General features: G+C 39.9%; 2 protein-coding genes across 8 annotated transcripts in view; one reads left to right on the top strand and one right to left on the bottom strand.

Moving 5' to 3' along the window:
- Positions 1 to 85: 85 nt before the first annotated feature.
- On the bottom strand, positions 86 to 4,994 carry serpinh1b (serpin peptidase inhibitor, clade H (heat shock protein 47), member 1b). 2 transcript variants are annotated; one of them, XM_088300064.1, is made up of 8 exons: positions 4,876 to 4,971; positions 4,431 to 4,462; positions 3,824 to 3,973; positions 3,552 to 3,744; positions 2,260 to 2,530; positions 1,593 to 1,691; positions 1,266 to 1,498; positions 86 to 911 (listed from the first exon to the last, which is right to left on the bottom strand). In XM_088300064.1, the coding sequence occupies exons 3-8, from the start codon at positions 3,940 to 3,942 to the stop codon at positions 609 to 611; spliced, it is 1,218 nt and encodes a 405-aa protein (XP_088156190.1). In that variant the 5' UTR covers positions 3,943 to 3,973; positions 4,431 to 4,462; positions 4,876 to 4,971; the 3' UTR covers positions 86 to 608. The 2 variants fall into 2 exon arrangements, with proteins under 2 accessions (XP_088156190.1, XP_088156191.1); XM_088300065.1 differs by lacking the exon at positions 4,431 to 4,462 and having other exon boundaries at positions 4,876 to 4,994.
- Positions 4,995 to 7,378: 2,384 nt separating this feature from the next.
- gdpd5b (glycerophosphodiester phosphodiesterase domain containing 5b) overlaps positions 7,379 to 18,885 on the top strand; it is a 30,719-nt gene continuing 19,212 nt past the window's right edge. For 4 of the 6 annotated variants that reach the window (XR_015844222.1, XR_015844221.1, XM_088300396.1 and 1 more), the window contains exon 1: positions 8,639 to 9,109. The gene's annotated coding sequence lies outside the window, so the exon portion shown is untranslated. Of the gene's footprint in view, positions 7,603 to 8,638; positions 9,110 to 18,885 lie in introns of those variants that run through there. The other 2 variants (XM_088300393.1, XM_088300395.1) reach the window with 2 other exon arrangements.

Here is an 18,885-nt window from a genome sequence, read left to right as displayed (position 1 = left end):
GTTAATCCCGAACATGGGAAATATTTCCACTGGAAAAATTGTGTTGGCTTCTTAATTGGAGCAAAAAAAATGCATAAGACACAGGTTTATCATTTTCTATGTTTTATTGAAAAATGACACGTTCATAATCGCAGAATTCCAACAGCATTTTTGTGGACAGCAATAAACAGGTTGAGCGTGATTGGCATGTGAACATGAATAATACCCCCAAAAATTTAATCTGCAGATTTAGCTTGTAAGATTCAGTGCAAGCAGTTAGACAAATGTTCTGTTGTTGATTTTAAGAAAGAACTGCCAAACAAGATCTTTAAACATTAAAAATAATGCATGGAAGCACCAATGGACCATTGCTTGACATAAACTGGCATTAGCAGGCTCTGAGAAAAAGTCACACTTAACATAAGCAAGAAAAATCTCAATGAGGCTCATATTTGGAGAAAAATATTCAAATCAATGGAGTGTGTATCAAAGGTTCAGCTATTCAGTCAACATGTCTGCATTTATGGAATGTGTTCCTGAGGTAACACTAGATTTAAAAAACAAATAAAAAAAAAAAACAGTTTCCTTGACCTAGTTTCACAAAATAACGCGAGCCGCCAATTTGAACATTAAAGCTCGTCACGCATTTTGTCTCCATTGGGTCGAACCACACGGCCGATATACAGGATGGACTTGGTCTTGTTGTCCTTCACCAAGAAAATGAAGGGGTGGTCCACGTAGAAAAGCTTCGGATCCCTCAGTTTGTCGGAGCTGAAGATGGTGGTATCGAACGGGTTGCCTTCCGTGTTCAGCTCCAGGGCGGATGCGTGGAAGAAGTCGGAAAGGTACAGATCCTTCTTTCCGGAGATGTTGGACATGTCTGCTTTAGCCTTGTCCACCGCCGCGGTCAGCCCGAGGTCAGCCAGATATTTCTACAGAGAGAGACAGAGACGAGAGCACTTAACAGAGTACTCATGTGTCTACATTTTGAAGCATCTTTTGACTGATTTAGTTGCATTTTATTTTGGTTAACTTCTCTTTGAACTTTTATGACGGTTAGGAATGTTGAAAATGTTACTGCACTTAAAACATTGCATTCTCGGATTAATGGATGGACGGATGATAGAGATGAATTAATTCATGAGTTCACAGAAAGGTTTGTTTTCCGGCAGGGCGGTAGATTGGTGGTTAGCACAAAGTGGCTGTCAACAGGCAAAAAGAAAAAAAAAAAAAAGAAGCCTCTGGCATCATAACACTTTCACAAGATGTTATCAACCCCATCTTACCTGCAAGTTGTGGCTAACTTCCAAAGAGACTTTGGGCAGCGAGATGGCCACGGCCCTATTCTCCATCTTGCCGAGCCAAGCTTCAACTTGCATCTTAGTCAGCAATTTTTCCAGACGAGTCAGGGGCTCCAGATGGTAGGGCATGATGAGGATCATGGAGGCCTGATTCTGGCCCAGAGGCATGTCCAGAACAAAGACATTGTTCTGCTTGTCTTCATAGAAGTCGTACAGACCTGAGGAGGAGCAGGACAGAGCGATCGGATCTCTTGTCTTCAAAGCGCAACACAGTTAAAAAAAAATTTAATAAAAAATAAAAAGGAAATGTACCTGTGCGGTGCATCATGGGAACTGCAACAGTGAAGGAGCGAGTCACCATGAAACCACGGTTGTCCACCATATTTTCGTGGAACTTCTGATCCCAGTGAGCTACAAAAGAAAACATGCTCCGTTTCCATCCAAAAAACAAATAATATGGGTTTATAAAATAAATTACACAAAACAAAAGTTGGCGTTTACGTGAAAATATTTAAAAAGAAAAAAAAAAAATTTCTCTTCTCTACCTTAAGTCAAAACGGCTGCCAAAGTCATCGACTCACAGACACTCAAGCGTAAGCAGAAAATGACTCTAAAAGTTGTCATTAAAAGGTGCATTTTACCGGCACAATTCTTAATAATTATAACTCTAATAATTCTATTAAATGCCTTTGCTTTTTTTTCAGCACATTAGGTTATTGACATGTTTAATTTGTTTTTAGGTTTGAGCTATAAAAGCTTAAACAAGACAAAGAAAATTAATACATTTAAAAAAAAGTTACTCGTTTACCTTCTTGCATCTCTGGTCAAAACAATGCAGGAAACATTTTTTTTTTTAAATATATGAATATAATCCTATAAAAGATTAACAAGTGAATTGATCATCCATGACCCGAGTGAAGATAAGCAGTAGAAAAAAAAAAATTCTAATTACTAATTTTAAACCATATAGTATACTCACGCTTGAAGAACATGGCATTGACGATCATGGCCCCGTCGGTGTTCACCACCTCCTTCGTGATCTCGGGCAGCTTGCCGCCGGTCGACTTGGCCGCCCACTCGTTGATGGAGTTCACGGCGCTCCTCTTGTCGCGGAAGTTTATTTCGGAATGGTCATAGTTGTAGTGCTTCTTGCTGGTCTTCACAAAGTCGTCGGCGAAGGCCACCGAGCTGGGCCCGTACAGGCGGTTGTTGATCGTCCACGTGGTGTTGCGCGTTTTCGCGTCACTCACCTGTGGATGAACCACATAAGAAATGTTTTAATACGACACAGCCTTTCAATAGCATGTCGGGTATACTAAATAATTGGGAGAACAATTTCAGTCGCACTTCCGTCCGACGTGATTCTGGAGTATGTACGGTATCCATTTGAGATGTGACTCATGTTGGGTGCGTTGGGTAGACAGCTGGTCTAATGTGACATTTTTTAGATCATTCCCCTAAGCAACACACGCATGGGGCGGCGGCGCAAACGAGCAATTAGGGGAGGAGCTGCTTTTATTGTCCAGGTTTGAAGGCATCTGTGACCACTTCCACAGGAGTTCAGCCCTCCCTCTTGCAGATCCACTGGACAGGCTCATCTGCAAAATTACCCACATTGGGTCTAACCCGCCTCAGCGCAGTTATGCCAGCCAGGAGGATCAGATTCATGTGTAAGTGTTATTTAACATTTACAGCAGCACTGTGGTGGTGGTTTGCACATCTGTCTCACAAATCTTGGCTTCAGATACCCTGTGTGGAGTTTGTATGTCCTCTTAATTCCTCTCACATTACAAAATTATGCAAGGTTCATTAAAGACTCTTAGCTGTCAATGCGCCCTGTGATTGACGAACATCCAAACCAGAGTGGACCCCAACTAATGTCTAAATGTAAGATGGGATCGGCTGAAGGATCCTGTGATCGTAATGAGGACAAGCACTATTGAATTGTGATGGATGAAGGAACATTTGTACTACAACATAAAATAAATCAACAATAACAAAATAATAAATTAACCCCAATTTCAGATCTTGAATATCTAATTGCAAGACATAAAATTAATGTACCTTTAAGCTTAGAGATACAGTCCCATTCAAGCATTAAATCTATCATAATTCTATCAAGTTATTTTTTTCCCAGTATTTCAAAAGGCTTACTTTTGGCATTTTATATCAACAATCAGGATGTTGAAGGTGGTGGGTGGCTCATTTGTTCCGAAGTTTTCAGTGGATATATCGAGTATGATAAAGACATCCAATATTGCGAAGTGATACCTCTGAGAGCAGCTCCGAAAGGCCTGCATGCAGATGTTCATCCTTGAGTTTGTCTGCGTGCAGCAAGGTTTTGGCCTGTGAGGCGGTTGTCGATTTACCGCCAAGGGCAACCATGCCCAGCGAGGAGGCCAGCACCACAGGCGAGATCAGGATGTTCTCTGTGTCTTTTACCTTTGCCATGTTGTGGTAGAGGCTGCGGAGGAAAAGAAAGGGATTGTTTGTTACAAAATGCAGATGTGTGAAGATTTGAATCGACTGTTGTGTCCACTGACCTAAATGCCAGGTTGGCGCTGTTGTCGGCCAGTGTGGAAGCATGACCGCTCAGCTTCTTGTTTTCTGCGGAGGCCGCGAGGGCCAGTAGGCAAAGAGCTACGAGGTTGCTCACCCACATCCTGTTTGTCTGCTAAAGTAGCTGTAATAGCCTGCAAACGAACAGCAAAGTTTAGTGCTGGTTTAGTTTGCATGTGAATCTAATCTTTTATTGCATATTCCGAGTGCGAGTATTAATCATCAGAAAATGCAAGTGTGCAGGTGTGAGGCGAGGCCAGGAGAAGGGCTTCCAGACATGTTGCTCGCCACGTCAGAAGCAAAATCTGGAACTGCCGCCCACTTAGAGCTCAAACCAAGATGTAATCTGATACCTCTCTCTCAGTTCTCTCTTATGCATGATGCTGCGATTTTTTTGGGGGGGTTTTTGCAAATTTGTTTCTGTCTAATCACTCCCAATTGTCTATTTAAATTAACGCCACAGACATCTTTTCAAAATTCCTTTTCTCCATTGTGAATGGGACGCAGGATGTCTTTGGACTGGAACAATTGGAATACTGCAGAAATCAAGATGACATTACTTTCACACACATTTTTATCCACTTTATATACCTTGAGATCTTTTGATGTCTGTGATTTTCATTCTGAAAGACAAGAGGTGTATGAAGTAATCCCCATAAAGGTGGCAGTAAAACATAACTATGTTAACTCTTGACTGCCTTTAGACTTCAAAATGTACTTTTACTTTTTTAGATGGGGGGAAAAAATGATTTTCAGCGGTGCCGCCCGCAATTATGCAACACATTTCCAAAGGGCAACTAATAGGTTGATGGATTCAAATTTTGTTGCAAGCTCTGAGCATAGTAAACAGTTTCTTTCCATCGCATTGATTGGCTCGAATAGTTGCAGTATTTCAAGAACAGACCAACAGCTGCAAGAGCGATAGCCAAGATTTCCGAAACAGCCGAATGAGGTGCAGTGACTTTAAAGCAGTCAAACAAAGTTGCACTTCTCAAGACCGGCTAACAGTCCATCTGTGTTATCTTCCAATCCTTACCTGGCAAAGATCTGCAGAACTTCTCCGCTCAGCTGAGTCCTGTGGCGAGTTGAGCTCAGGCGAACACTCCCTCGCTATATACTCGCAGGGAAAGAACTTTCTAGAAGTGGGAATGGGATATTCAAATGTATTTTGCCGGGAGGTGGGAGGCGGGACATCCCCCTTTGGAATGCAGAAGAGGTTAGCTGATCTGGGTTCAGTTTTGTAACTTCTATCGAGGAAAAGTCCGTGCCGGGAAAATCTGACTCTGGGTCAGTTGGGGTCTATGGTGAACAGACTACGTTTAACTTTTCAGCTTCGTCTCGGTCCTCATGCAACTTGCTGACTCAATATCTGACTTTTATTTCATCATGTTTTAAAAAGGAGAATGTAGTGTTTTATCATCAACTCAAACCCTATTATACATGCAAATATCTTGCAAATGTAACACCTAAAATCGCTGTATAGTGTCTTCGGTAGATTTGTGTCCAAGGAAGTAAGAAAAAAAAGTAAAACAATTCTTCATCCTGCATCAACTATGTTAGTAATGCATCACTAGGACATGTGAAGGCTTTCCTTGGAGTTGTGTTGCAAAGATGTAAAGAGCCCATCCCCCAACACTGCCACGTACATCAATCCAAAAATGAGAGAGATTGAGATTACATAAATTGCAGTGATGCAAGACTCAAATGATTTACTATTTAATCCACAAGTAGGAAGTAAATCAAAGAATCTCAGAATAATCTGAATGAAGAAAAATAAACAGACTGAAAATGTGTATCTTCTTCAAACCCTATCTTTAGATTCAAATCGGACGGATGCCATAAAATCAATTGCTGCTAGATTTTATTTTGAGTTAGTGAGGGTTTCACAAACAGTGAAGTATTCTTTAAATCTTTCAATACAAAACTTCCTCATTTGCGGCCCTCAGTTAATTGTCCGGATAAGAGGTGATATGAGGTTCTGCAAAACCATTCCATACTCACCAACCTAATTCTGAGCAATAAAAGTCTGACCTTTTGATTGGTGTAGCACTTCAGTATGGAAATAAATTGGACGGGACAAAGGCCATTTTTGTCATCTGATGTATAACAATGTGAAACGGTGATTGTGAAGAGAGGAAAACCGACGTTGAGACGGTGTCACCATATTTTTCAGTGTTATGTTGAAAGGAATTGTTGCAGTTTTACGTATTTTCAACGTATGGCTCAGGAATTCCTACTTTGATTGTGTAAAAGGCAACAGTGTATAAATGATGCAATTCTGCTGAATCTCTGTGTCAAAGTGGCTCGCAGAGTAATTTGGGCCTGTCAAACCCCACACCACCAGTTGTTTGTAGTCCCGCATGAGTGCAACAGCCAGCATTGAAATCCCTCATTTGGGGTTCAAACATGTCCGGACAAAACTGCAAATAGACATCACGTCATCATGTCATGTCATGCAGGGAGATTTTCATGGATCAGTGAAGAAATACAAAAAATAAGATGGACAAATAAAAAGAAAACAAGACAACAATTACTTGCATGTCAACAATTACTTACAAATGTTTTTCTGTCTTTGATGAAGCAGGCACAAGTGGACGTTACTCCCTTTTCCCTTTTGCTTGCTTGCTGAGTGGGGCAAAAAGAATCTTCCAGAACAACAAGCCTAAAGAGATGATTTGCTGTTGTACAACAAATGCTGTTGAACACAACTTGGTCACAAGTAGTCAAACGTTGAAGTCTTCAAATTCCCTGTCTTTGAAGATATATATACAACTATTTTTTTTTTATTCTTATCGATGAAACTGATCTGTCTCCAAAGGGAAGAGCATGATCGTGTATGTTATAGCTTACAATTCATTACTCTTGAGGATCAGAATAATTTAGTTTTCCCCCCCTGGTTTATGTCTTGTTTTTGTTTGTGTGTGTGGCCTCTGTCCTCTCTTGCTATTTCTTTTGTTTGTTTGTTCCACCTGTTCCCATCATCCAGTTCACTTGTGTCTATCAATCCACTTTCCCAGCCACTCATGTTTTTTCAAGGTTTACTTTGTTGTCACATCTGTTTAATAAAATAAATGCCGTTTGTTTCAGAGTACAGCTTGCACTTATGCCATGTCTTTATGCTTCCTTGCATTTGGGTCCTAACTCCACCATCTTAGCTGGATCATGACACTGACAGGTGTATTTAGTTTTTTCAGCCTAATGACAGTTGTTTATATCTAATATTGACATCTGACGACGCATTTTAAGCTTTTTATTATTGATTATCAAAACAGGCACACAGTTGCATGTAAAAAAATCCATTGTTTTGATTCATGCGTTGTTAAATTCGTGTCTGTTTAGTTTGTGCCTTGCGATTGATGGAATACAGAACTAGTAATTAAAAAGTCCACTAGTATTGGTTTCTCACAGCTTTTGCGTTGCACTATAGAATAACGGCCACTAGATGGAGCTCAAAGCATCTAAATAATGGACACGTGGCATCTCCAACACTACATTGTTTGAAAGCTCCACTTTATATCGAACTATGCAATACAGTGTAAAATTCCTAGACACTCTGTTGTTATTAATCTGGAAATGCGATATAGGTTTACTTCCTGTATTGATATTCTCACTAAACCTTTGCAGTATTAAAACCCCCCTCCTGCAGAGGAGACCCCCGCCCGTCATCCGGCTTTTCCTGCCAGTGGATGCTGACATTTTGAGGTATGTGGAGATCAATAGAAGCCAAACAGCTGGAACTGTCGATTGATAGTCTCCCCAGTAGGTAGGTATATGTTGATGTTTGGTTTTATGTCCAATCACATTTCAATTATCTTTTGCCATGTGAATAGTATCGACTTGAACTATATTTGCAATGCTACTTTCTTTATTTCAAAACCTATAACAGCATCATTTTCTGCCCTTTGATGTGCCCGTCTGAACAAATCTTTTTACAGCCAACTTTGACTTGCAAAACGTGTCGGTAGTGATCTGCATACATTCATAAATAACAATCAGCATCGCTGGTGATTTGTTTTTTGTTATTTTATCAAAATGTTTTTGTGACGTTGATAAAAACATTGATTCTGTGTCGATGTATGCGCCACTGTTGCTGAAAGAATGTTTGTGTACCAATAGTTGACCCCTGATAGTGACCGACAACGAATAAGGTAATAAGGTTTATCGGACACGCTTACGTGTTTTCTCAGATTATGATTGCACATTGATTTCTTACAGCCAGTACTGTACATCACTGAGTCACACAAGCGTTTATTTCTAAATATTAACTAAGCTCTAGATTTGCAGAACACGGAGATCACTTTTCAAATTTGAAGGTTATGGCTTAATTTAACAAAGACTGTACATTTGTGATCTTTTGGGGGTAACATCATTAGGTCAGTTTGAGAAACGTTCTATAAAGGGGCTGGATCGAGATCATTTAAATGGTTGGGTAAAACACACAACGAGGCATAGTGTATTCGTGGCCTTTCATATAATCTTATCTCTCAATGTCAACACGCTTTTATTTGATAAACAGACAGTAAACACAGAGCATGCTCCTTGGCTACTCGCCTGTGAAATGTAACGTGTTGCGTTCAGGTACCGTCGGATTCTCCTAAATTATCAATTCACGTGACAGTAGAAATACAAGGATTGTAGAAAGCCTATCACATATACCACACTTGAAAAAAATAATGTCATCCAATGAAGGCATTCACTTGAATCGTTTGTTGAAAGCCGTATAACTTTAGTTAAATTAAAGTTCGAAGACTAAAAATCGCTGGATTTTCAAGGTTCCTTGAACGCACAGACCGGCCGGGAGTAAAGTCAGTTTGGTGACGCTCTTTGCTGTAGCGGGAGAGCAGCAGATAAAAAAGCTCCGACACCCCTCGCACCTTTCAGTGCTTTAAATTGTTTGGCCAGCGGACGACTCGGCTCCCACGCGGAGGAGGAAGGAGGAGATTCCGTTAACCTTAACGAGAGAACGTTTTAGAGGGCGAAAGGGTGAAAGAAAAAAAATCGATTTTTTAATCTAACCCAGAAAAAAAAATTGGACGTAACCGCTCGAGCTGCTCTTTTGCGTTTTATAGGGTGTTTCGGCTGTCAAACTTAACACTTTTACCTGCCTACCAACCTAGCATCTCCTCTTAAAAACAAAACAAAACAAAACAAAACAAAACAAACAAACAAAAAAACGGCCAGTGCCTCTATCAGGGTTCTTCTCGCCCGGTGAAAAGAGACGTCAAATTCTTCTTTGACCTGGAAGAAAAGTGGTCGCACTCCACGGACAGGTGAGTAATGTCGTCTAACTGACATTCACCTGCACTTAGTACTATGATTTGTTTGGCCGCCTTGTGTTTAGGTTCCACCTCTGAACGTCTCACACTAAAACTGTCATCAACCGTTGTTTGAGCATCTGATAATATCCTTAACGTAAACAAAAAAGTATCAAACTTTTTAATGACTCAGATGTTTTTAACTGTATACCAATTTTATTGCTCCTATTATTCTACTGTGGTTTATACTCCACCCTGACATACAGCGCTTGAAATGATTCACTTGGGTGTCATACTCACTCCCTGCAAACCAGACGCTCCCTCGCGTCATTTTATGTCCCGCGAAAGACTTGATTTGACGCCTGTAAACTTGCCACAATAAATGTTTGAGGAGCTTCATTTATATTATAGTCGTTCTTTATTGTCAGCTAGCCGAGGAACCAAGTTAAAGTGATTAGAGGAACTCCATTTAGACACAAATAGTGATTTGCCACCATCTTGTGTCCAATATAGCCATTTTTAACCTTTATTTGAGGGTGTCAATTAGGCGACTCATGCAATTTAGCTTTTCACAGCAGAGCAAATGGAACACCGCACTAGAATTTCCATAAATCAGAATCAGAAATCCCTTTATTGTCATTGTACTCAAGTGTGCAAAGAATGTATTAGGTAAGGCATATGAAGTATAACTACGCCTAATATGTAAAAAAATAAACAGTGCAGTTATGTTATGACTAGCTATGTGTTTTAAAGAACACTTGCATGCACCTCTTGCTATTATATTTTTACTGTTTATGTTTTCACGGTTGACTACAATGTGGCTCAAACAAGTTTGGCGCCCTTGCTTTAATGGCTCAAAACTGCAAGCAGAAACTGAATTGTTTGTATCATAGGTAATTTTACTTTGCCCAGTTATCCTTTTGGTATACTCGAACCCAGACAGGATTCAAAGTGCAAAAGTGTCCCAGGACACCCATAGCTCAAGGGGCATCCCATCAGTGTTTGTAAAACATACAGCCCTCTAGAGGAACCAGTTTAACTTGGAGTCAGATTATCATCATAACTCTTAATATTTTTTTTTTTTTGGGTGGGGGCATCAAATTCTGCTTGACAGCGTTAGCATATCACGCAAGATGTCGGTATTAAGGCTGAACAATTAATCAAATTCATATTGAAATTGCAATGTAGTATAATGGAATTTTTTGATTGCAAAGGCTGCAATTCTGGAAAAAAATGTTTCACTTGGGTCAGTTGTTGGGCTTTATATGGTCTTGTGCTATATGGAAGCAACATTTTTTCCATCAAACAGCATTCCAGTCGACGCTGGCGTGTGATCGCTTCGCAATATTGTGTATGTCTTAATGTTTCACGTATTCTGTTTTTGCTGCATTTCTACATGATAGCTTTATTTTTTTCGTTTTGCACTGCAGTTTCACTTGGATTGTAATAAATTGTTCAATATAATTCCCAAAATACATTTGTAAAAATAAGAACCTCCTAATAGACAAATATAGACATATTCCATTGACAACCGATTAAGTAAATAATTCACCAATTTTTACCTGCTTCCATTGCATGTGCCATCTTCATTGGGTTTGCTTTTGACGGCTGAAACCGCAACAATCAGCACATGATACCACCGCCTACATTCACAACGGCACCTGTAAGCTCTGTCAAAGCAGCACAGACTTATCCAGAGGGCTACAATAACTACAATAAACAACTACTTGTTATTTTTGGCTGCCCTGAAGCAATGAGGTCAACCCTGTGTGACGCTCACTCACACTAAAACACAAACATACACTCATATTGCGTGCCTTTCCCCGAGTAGGGACAAGGAACTGCCAAAAAGATCTGGCATTTGTCTGAATGCTTTCGCGATATTAAAGTAGCCGTGGCCAACAATAAATCCATATAAAATGAGAGGGGATAATGTCCTTTTACATCGCACTTTACTGAACCCAATTTTAACCTCCACCGATAAATTTATAGAGCCTTAGAAGTGGGTAAGAGAGCTGCTCGCTTTGCTCCCATCCTGAAATGTCAAGTAAATAAAACCAACTAAAAAAATTTTGCCTGGAGCGATATTGACTACACTTACTGCAGCACTTGAAAGTTCTCTTGTAGGTGAAACTCAAAACTAAGAATAGCCCAATTATATTTATTTATTTATTTATTTTTTGTTCCGGAGCAAGTAACGCTTCCAATTGTACTTTGTGTGAATTCTCATTGCAACTTTAGAGGTTCTGCTTTGCTGTCCATGCAAGACTGCAACTTGAGCTGCCTTCAAAGTACTCGCATGACCTGAGAGGTGGTGTGTGTGTCCATGCTGAGTTCAGCTTTTTGAAAATGGCAACAATACTCCCTTTTTAAGAAAAACAGTCAACCTGCTTTTCTTTCAGGCTTGGTTATTTAAGACTCCGCACTGCAGAAAATATCTTCTCATTTACTCTGTCGTTTTCACATCAGAGTATTGCTGGCCGTTCTAGAGCATTTTGACTTTCGGGCCTCACAAAATATTGTGTTTTTTTTCATAATTTATTCTGCAGTAAAGCTGACGTCTTCCGATAGTCATTTGACTCAATAAACTGTGATGTGAACGGAATGTACCCAATCAAAGAAGCACCTTGACTGACCAACATGGAAGCGGCGCTACAGAAAATAAAATATGTCCTACCAGATATATATTTTTTTTAATCTAAAAAATTTCAATTTGTCCCCGTGAGCTTCATCAATTGAACAAGTATATCTCATTTAAATGCCTCCCTGAAATACACACTTGCCCTTTCCCGTCAAGAAAAAATGTTCATTAACTGTATTTCAGTTTGAACTCTTTCTAACTCCTTAGCTGACTGTATCAGCAGGTTTGTTTGCACAGTCTACCCTTTGTGTAATTTTTAAAACCACATTTCCTCTCTTATAGTTAGCAGTATATTAAAATTTATATTGTTAACTCCAGCAAAGCCTCTACCCAATAAATCCCTCATTCCCAGTGTTCTCTCTCCTTTAGAAGTGAATAAACAATAATGACCACCACACCACATGAGCAAATAGATTTTGTTTTATTTAATCGTGACTTTTAACTGATTGAAAATGTGTAAATACGATGGGTTTTGCTCTCACAGCGTTACTCACATTTCGCACACTCTGCATTTTCCCGCCTATTTCCCATGTTGCTGTTCTGTGCAAATGGTACAAACTAAGCAAAATTTCACCATAGGCCGTAGCATGTGAGCTGTTGGTGGAGATGAAATGACTCGATTGCTGCGCGAAAGAAGCCTGATGGCACCTTCTTTCCTGGCCTCGCTCACAATAGAAGACAAATCTCGATGTACCATTGACCAATCTGCGTGTAATTGAATCCAAATGCTTCGGGGAAGATATATATTATTTCGAAATGCCCCCGCCTACAAAAAAAAAAAAAATTCAAAATATTGAAAAAAAAAATCAAAATCGGTGAATCTGCAGGTACGAGTACGTGGTGGTCCACTGTGTTGTCAACACACAGATGTTGGTAAAGGGCCCTCATGCAGATATCCTGGCGGCATCTTGAGTTAACGTACCCACCCGACCACCCACCTTTCCTTCTTTTCCCACATTGTCACGAACGAGTCAGGTGTTGAGGGTTCACGAAGCAATGGAGCTGCCTCGTTTGCCCCCGCCAACAACAATCGTTGCCGTCATGTCTGTGCATGCCGCGGATGTCTTTGTCAGCTGTTTGCTCTCCAGGCCGCACTATCAGCTCTGCAGTTACCTACAGTCAAAACCTGAAATGTGCTTTGTCCAACACTCAACAGGCAGTCACGGAGAGAACACTTTTAGAACGCTAACCCAAATAGACAAATGAGTTCAATATTATGAAATAATGTGATAACATTTTTCTTGTTGGACTTTTGGCACTATTCTGCGAGTGTACAAGGGTGTGCAAGGCAGTTGGTGATCTGGCTTCATCCTTTTCCAGATAGTCTTGTGTGTTGATGTTTTAATGGTCTCGAGGAAATTTATAACACAAGTTAAGACAAGATGAAAGAACACTCGCACGCCTCTTGGTTGGCGAGAGTGCTCGTTCTACTCCTGTGGAGTGATTGGTGAAGGAAACTAATGTCGGCATAAACAAGGTTACAAATGGAACATTTTCTAAGCAACACATGTCAACACAATCAGAATCTGTAAGATAAGGACACGACTAGGATTATAGTGGTCCGTGTGAACTGAACTACTCGGTGAGTCATGGAAAGAAAGCATCACATTAGGAAAAACACAAAAGATGAATATAAGTAGCATGTATTAAGTGTTATCAATGGCTCAATCATCCACATTTTGACTTCATTTTCAATGCTCATTTTAAACACAATTTTGCTTACTCAACTACGTCAGTCACTGTGTGTGCATGCATGCATTCAAGTCCTGCCTCCCACAGCGGCAAGCACTTTGACAGATGAGCGAGGGAATGTAGCAGCGCCACAGAATGTTGATGGTGGATGTAAACATGCACGCATATAACTCACTTATTACATATTTCAGGAAATTCTGTCTTTATACAAGTAGCAGTACTAGCTAGGGACTGTTCTTTGGCATAACTTATTTCACCCCCAAAAAATTCTCTGGACTCATCCGATATGTGTTTGCATAGCTGGAACAGGTTGTTCAATGGTAGCGGCTGAGATGCCTTTATTAGGCCTTGATAATCAGCAGTGGAGGTCACCTCAAATCCAGAGGACGGCAGCTGAAGAAATGAAAAATGTCTTCATATAAGGCTTGAATGAATGGAGATGTTTTGCACCAGCTGCATGGCAAGCGCCCGTCTTTCAATGCTATCACAAGCCTACAGTACCTATTATAATCAAACAAATTTGTGAATGGATGATGATGATGATTTTTTTTCTTTTTACTTCCTCTCACTTGCATCCAGTATCACGCGCATCTCCTCCTCCAGTATCTTGTTCTGGTTCGCCACGCGTGTTAGAAGTCGACTGTCGACATTTGTCAAGCACGTTTGTACAGCATCCACTCAGCCATTTGAATCAATGCAGCCCTGAAACCAGAATTTCCGCTAGCCAATGGAGGAAGCGCCATTATGTGGTGTGGAAACTATTTTTAACTCAAGAGCAAAAATGAGGGCGATGTTTTTGCAAGTCTCCATCCACTTGTAACTCTTCATGTTTCATCGAGAGTCGGTGAATATCATTTGTTTAGTTTTATGTCTTAGTGGTGGAAATGAGTAACTTCCACTAAATGCAGTGGAGGTTGAATAATTTATTATTTTTTTTCTTGGGTGGATATTCGATGTCCCACATTTTTCAATTGAAGAGTGTACACAATGTGAATATGCTCTGGTGTGGTTCAATCCCCTCCACTAATTCTCATCTGTCAGACCGCTGACCCGTTTAAAATTTCTGCTGTAATTTCCCATTCTCTTGTTGTCATGGAACAGAAACTATCGAATGATAAGTAAGTCCGTTAATGCTCACTGAGATGGGATAGGCAGAGGTTTTGTGTGAGATCAGTCCCATTTAGTACGACTTCAGGGGCATCCAACGTAAGAGGTAACCCCAGAATTGATTTCTGACATTCCCTCAACAGCTGTTCGTCCAAATAATGCTGAATTGTATTTTTCTAGGCTACGTGTTTGTTACTTGTGTCTGAAAGGAGTTGGGATGGTTTTGCAAAGCAATATAGCTGACTCGGTAATGTGAGAGTGGTATGTGGTTGCAATTTGTCAAGGTCCTCACCGCACGGACTTGTGGGGGTGATGGATGCCATCAGTCGGTCCTGAAGTATTGAACTGTAAATATTTATGATTGCGCTTAAGGATCTATAGAATAAATCTATCCACTCGCTATCGTTCTTGTCACAGGAAAGCCAAGTTTGCCAAGCGGCAGGTTATGCCCTGGACCTGTTAATCACCTTCCCCACAAATAGAGAGACGCAACTACATCTGTGCTTTCAACATAGTGCTTGTAATGCACATGCTTGTGTGGAGACCTACCAGCATACCTTTTAAGTGATGAACCAGCCGAGATTATGTCATTAGAGTGAGTACATTATAAACGCCTGGGTTGATGCAGTGGACAGGTTGGGACATAAATGCATGTGCCGCTAAGAAGCAATGTGAGTGCGGGTTGAAAAAAATAATTCTATGAGGGCAGGCTTGCCAGCACAGGAAAGGCTGTACAGTCCATTGTACAAGAACAAAAAATGTATGTCCAGCCTGGTATCGGGTCTCCAAATTATTTATTGGGAATAATTGTTCGACTCGGATTTATAAGCAATTGTGTGATTTATCTTTTACATTCTGAAATAGAAATGTTGCCAAGAGTCTTTGTTGGCAATCTCTCAGTGCTGAACAGACTTTAACAGCTCTGATGTAATGACTGTCATAGCTTGTTGTTACAATCGGCTTTATCGCTCATGTGTCACTAATCAACTCCCTCTCAGTCACTTTCTGTTGCCTCCTGGCTCAGTCAAGTTGCCAACGAGGCTGCCTTGTTGCTTCATTTGGCTTCTCGTTGCGCATCTCTCCAAGATCAATTGAACATCACGCATGACGCTGGAATTGCTGAGTTCTTTTTGTGCTTGCTCTTTTACTTCTAGAATCACTTTACGGTGTTATGTCAGTGGCCATGGTGATGTCATTGTGCAAAGTTATTCTCATGCACCTTATTGACGGCAGGGCAAAAATGGAAGGGATCTTTTCACACACTGCTGTCATGCTCCATGTAACTTAGATTTCTTTAAAAAAAATGCAAATGACATTAAAGACGTTGTAAAAGGGCATTTAGGTGGTCTCTTAAATAAAAAATAAAAACCTTTTGACAAGCACATCTGATTTTGGAGAAATTTTCTTTTCTTTCTTTTTTTATTTTTCTTTGCTTTTAATTTTAACCTTTGAACATTGCTCTTAATTCAGGAGGATTGCTAAATATAGTCCAATATTAGATATTGTAGTATTGGTATTATATCACTATTTATATTATGAAAACCTGATGTTCTGGAGAAAAAATAAACAAAAGCAAATTGAGAATCAGAGCAAAAAAATCCTCTAGAATTGATTTAATAAATTCTAATAATATAATAAAATAATAATTCGACCAGTCTAATCAATTAAGTCTTGAGATTGAGTTTTCCAGTTCAGTTTGATTTGCAGGTTTTTTCTCTATGTGACAAAAATCATGTGAATAAAAAGACAATAACTGTCCTCATTAATACATTAATAAAGATGAGAAACGGGACCGTCACACAAATGTTTACATCATCATAAGCCATGGAATTTGGAAATGACAGTTTTTGCTTTTCAACATGCAAGTGACCATTCTATCAACTAAAAAAATTAAAGCAGTGTTTATTTTTTTGTTTTGTTTTGATTTTTTGCTAAAATATTTGGCTGTCTCTGTTGCAAATTTCGGAGTCCAGTGTAATGTTATGGCAATAAATGCACAAAAAAACTAAACCCTAAACATACACTTCCTGTTTGGCTCAAGTAACTATAAAATTATGCTAATATATCTGATTGGGGATAAGGTTGGATAGCTAACATTAAAGATATTGCAGTAATAAAGTGTGAGGAAAAACTAATTGCAATCCTGGCATGCGGGATTCCATTCCTTCTGAGCAGGTATGAACATGTCTTTTTCCCGCTCACTTAATGACTCATTGTTGTTTGAAACATCCAGTCTGAGCTATTCCCTTCAAGCTGAGTTTTCTTCTGCACACCGCCCTCGGCCAGAAGAAGACCCATGTTTGCAGGGAAAATGCTGAAGCGTTTCCTCAATGTGACTTTTTGGATGAGAGGAAGTGAAGCAGCAGAAAAGGAGTTAACAGCTGTCTTACAAGTTTAGTCAACCTTTGACAGATGCTGCAGATGATTTGGCAGCTTCCTTTTCCTGATTTCTAGCATGAATAGAGATGATGATCGTCTGATAATCGCACTTCCTATCTTTCGTTAATCTGATTATATATTTTTTTTCTGGAAATGGATGTGACGTCGTCAAGTTAATCATTAAAATCCATAGATCTGCCTGATTAAATATCACAATTCATGTTGTCGAAAGTGTGGCGTAAGATTTGGGGGGGAAAAAAAAAACATGCTGTCCTGCATTTAATGTTCATTGGCTCATTTTTATTCCGGTCAAATTGGAATTCAATTTGTTTTCCACCAACAAATTGGGATTTTATTGTAACAGAACTTAATCAGATTGAATAGTATCCATTTATTTTGGTAGGGGTAAGTCAAGGTCAGTAAAATGTCCTTCAACACGTATTTAGCATTGTTTTTAAACAGCAGTACGGCAAAATGAAGATTCAATTTATTGTTGCATGAACGAGAAGTTTTCCAATCTTTGTCTGCAACATGACGAGTCAGTGGGACTGTGCAGCCCACACTACTTATCTTGATTGCTTTTCTGTGCTTTTTTTTTAACTTCATTTATGGCACCGGTGTCAAAGTCGAGGCCCGGGGCCGGATCCGGCCCACCACGTTTTATGTGGCCTGCGAAAGTTTATTACGTGCATCGACTTCATGTTTCTTGCTGAAATATCAAAATTGTGAATTGACTTCACGTACAAAATCATTGAGATATTGCAAGCCTTTATTTTGTTTCCAAACGTTTTAGTGATCATGCATTTTTATTGGGTTCACATTCATAACAGCCTCCTGAAGGAATCCATAACTACGATGTAGCCCGCGGCAAAAGTGACTTTGACGGCCTAGATTTACGAGATAAACATGCTAGCTGAATTCCTACTGGGTCATACTGATTAATTGCAACACTTGTATTCAGAAAGACATACGACCTACAGTGTTGGGTTGCTATGCTGCATTTGTGGTTTGCAACGAGGTGAAATTAAAAGGGCTGGGCTCCCCTGACGTTTATGCCACCCCATTAGATGACTTTCATCTTGTGGCAAATCAAAAGTCGTTTTTAAGTCACCACTTTTGTACAATTTTCACTTTAAATGTAGCGTAACCAGGACTATGTTAATAAAACTGTAATCTAATCTGAGACTATGAATGTGTGAATGCTGTCGTTTATTCAAAAGAAATATCAGCTAAGCATAATAACATTAAAACAGTGACTGCACTATTGTGTCAAATTGGCTGTGTGACAGAAAGCCATGTGAAATATTGATTGGTAACACACCTCTGGAGTGTCCTTTGCAAGATTATACCCTGAAAGTATCGAGACACACCTCTTAATTCCTTTTTATAATCCCCTGAATCTCTTGTGCCGTTAAATCCCTGCAGAAAATTAAAGCGTAGGAGCAGTTATGTCAGGAACTTGTGTGGTCCTGCCTGGGGTGGGCCAGGTTCATTATAGCCTCGGCTCCGACCCGCCCTCACCAGAGGAGTTGCGCTAATAACAGGAAACACCGCCACTGCAGCAGATGCTAATAAGCAGCTGCCCGGAGTTTAGACGGTGTGATTACAGCAGGAAGTGTTATCTCGATTCTCTGAAATGTGATATCAAATGTGCGTGGTCAGTATACAATAAGATTTGTTGCTCCCAAAATATAACCAGTGAATGACTGAAGAGTTTCACAGCAGCAGGCTCAGTCATGTCAAAAAAAAGTGTTGTAGCGCATTGCAGAGTCACAATGCTGAATCAGCATCAGCTCAAAGTGGGGTCTGATTTATTTGAAATATTTTCACCCTGCACTTTTTGGTAGGTTTAACTGAAACTTCGCAGTGAAAAGAATGTGGAGGAAAGCCTTGAAACATGCAAAGACCCGCACAACAACTTGCGTATAAAGATCAGTTCTAACGCTTCTACCATTGTGTGAAATATTTGGCC

Source organism: Idiotropiscis lumnitzeri, chromosome 7 (genome assembly GCF_059441095.1).
Source record: "Idiotropiscis lumnitzeri isolate Australia: NSW breed Sydney's pygmy pipehorse chromosome 7, RoL_Ilum_1.0, whole genome shotgun sequence".
Taxonomy (NCBI): Eukaryota; Metazoa; Chordata; class Actinopteri; order Syngnathiformes; family Syngnathidae; genus Idiotropiscis; species Idiotropiscis lumnitzeri.
Note: the sequence above shows the minus strand (reverse complement) of the source record. Positions and strands in the feature narration are given on the sequence as shown.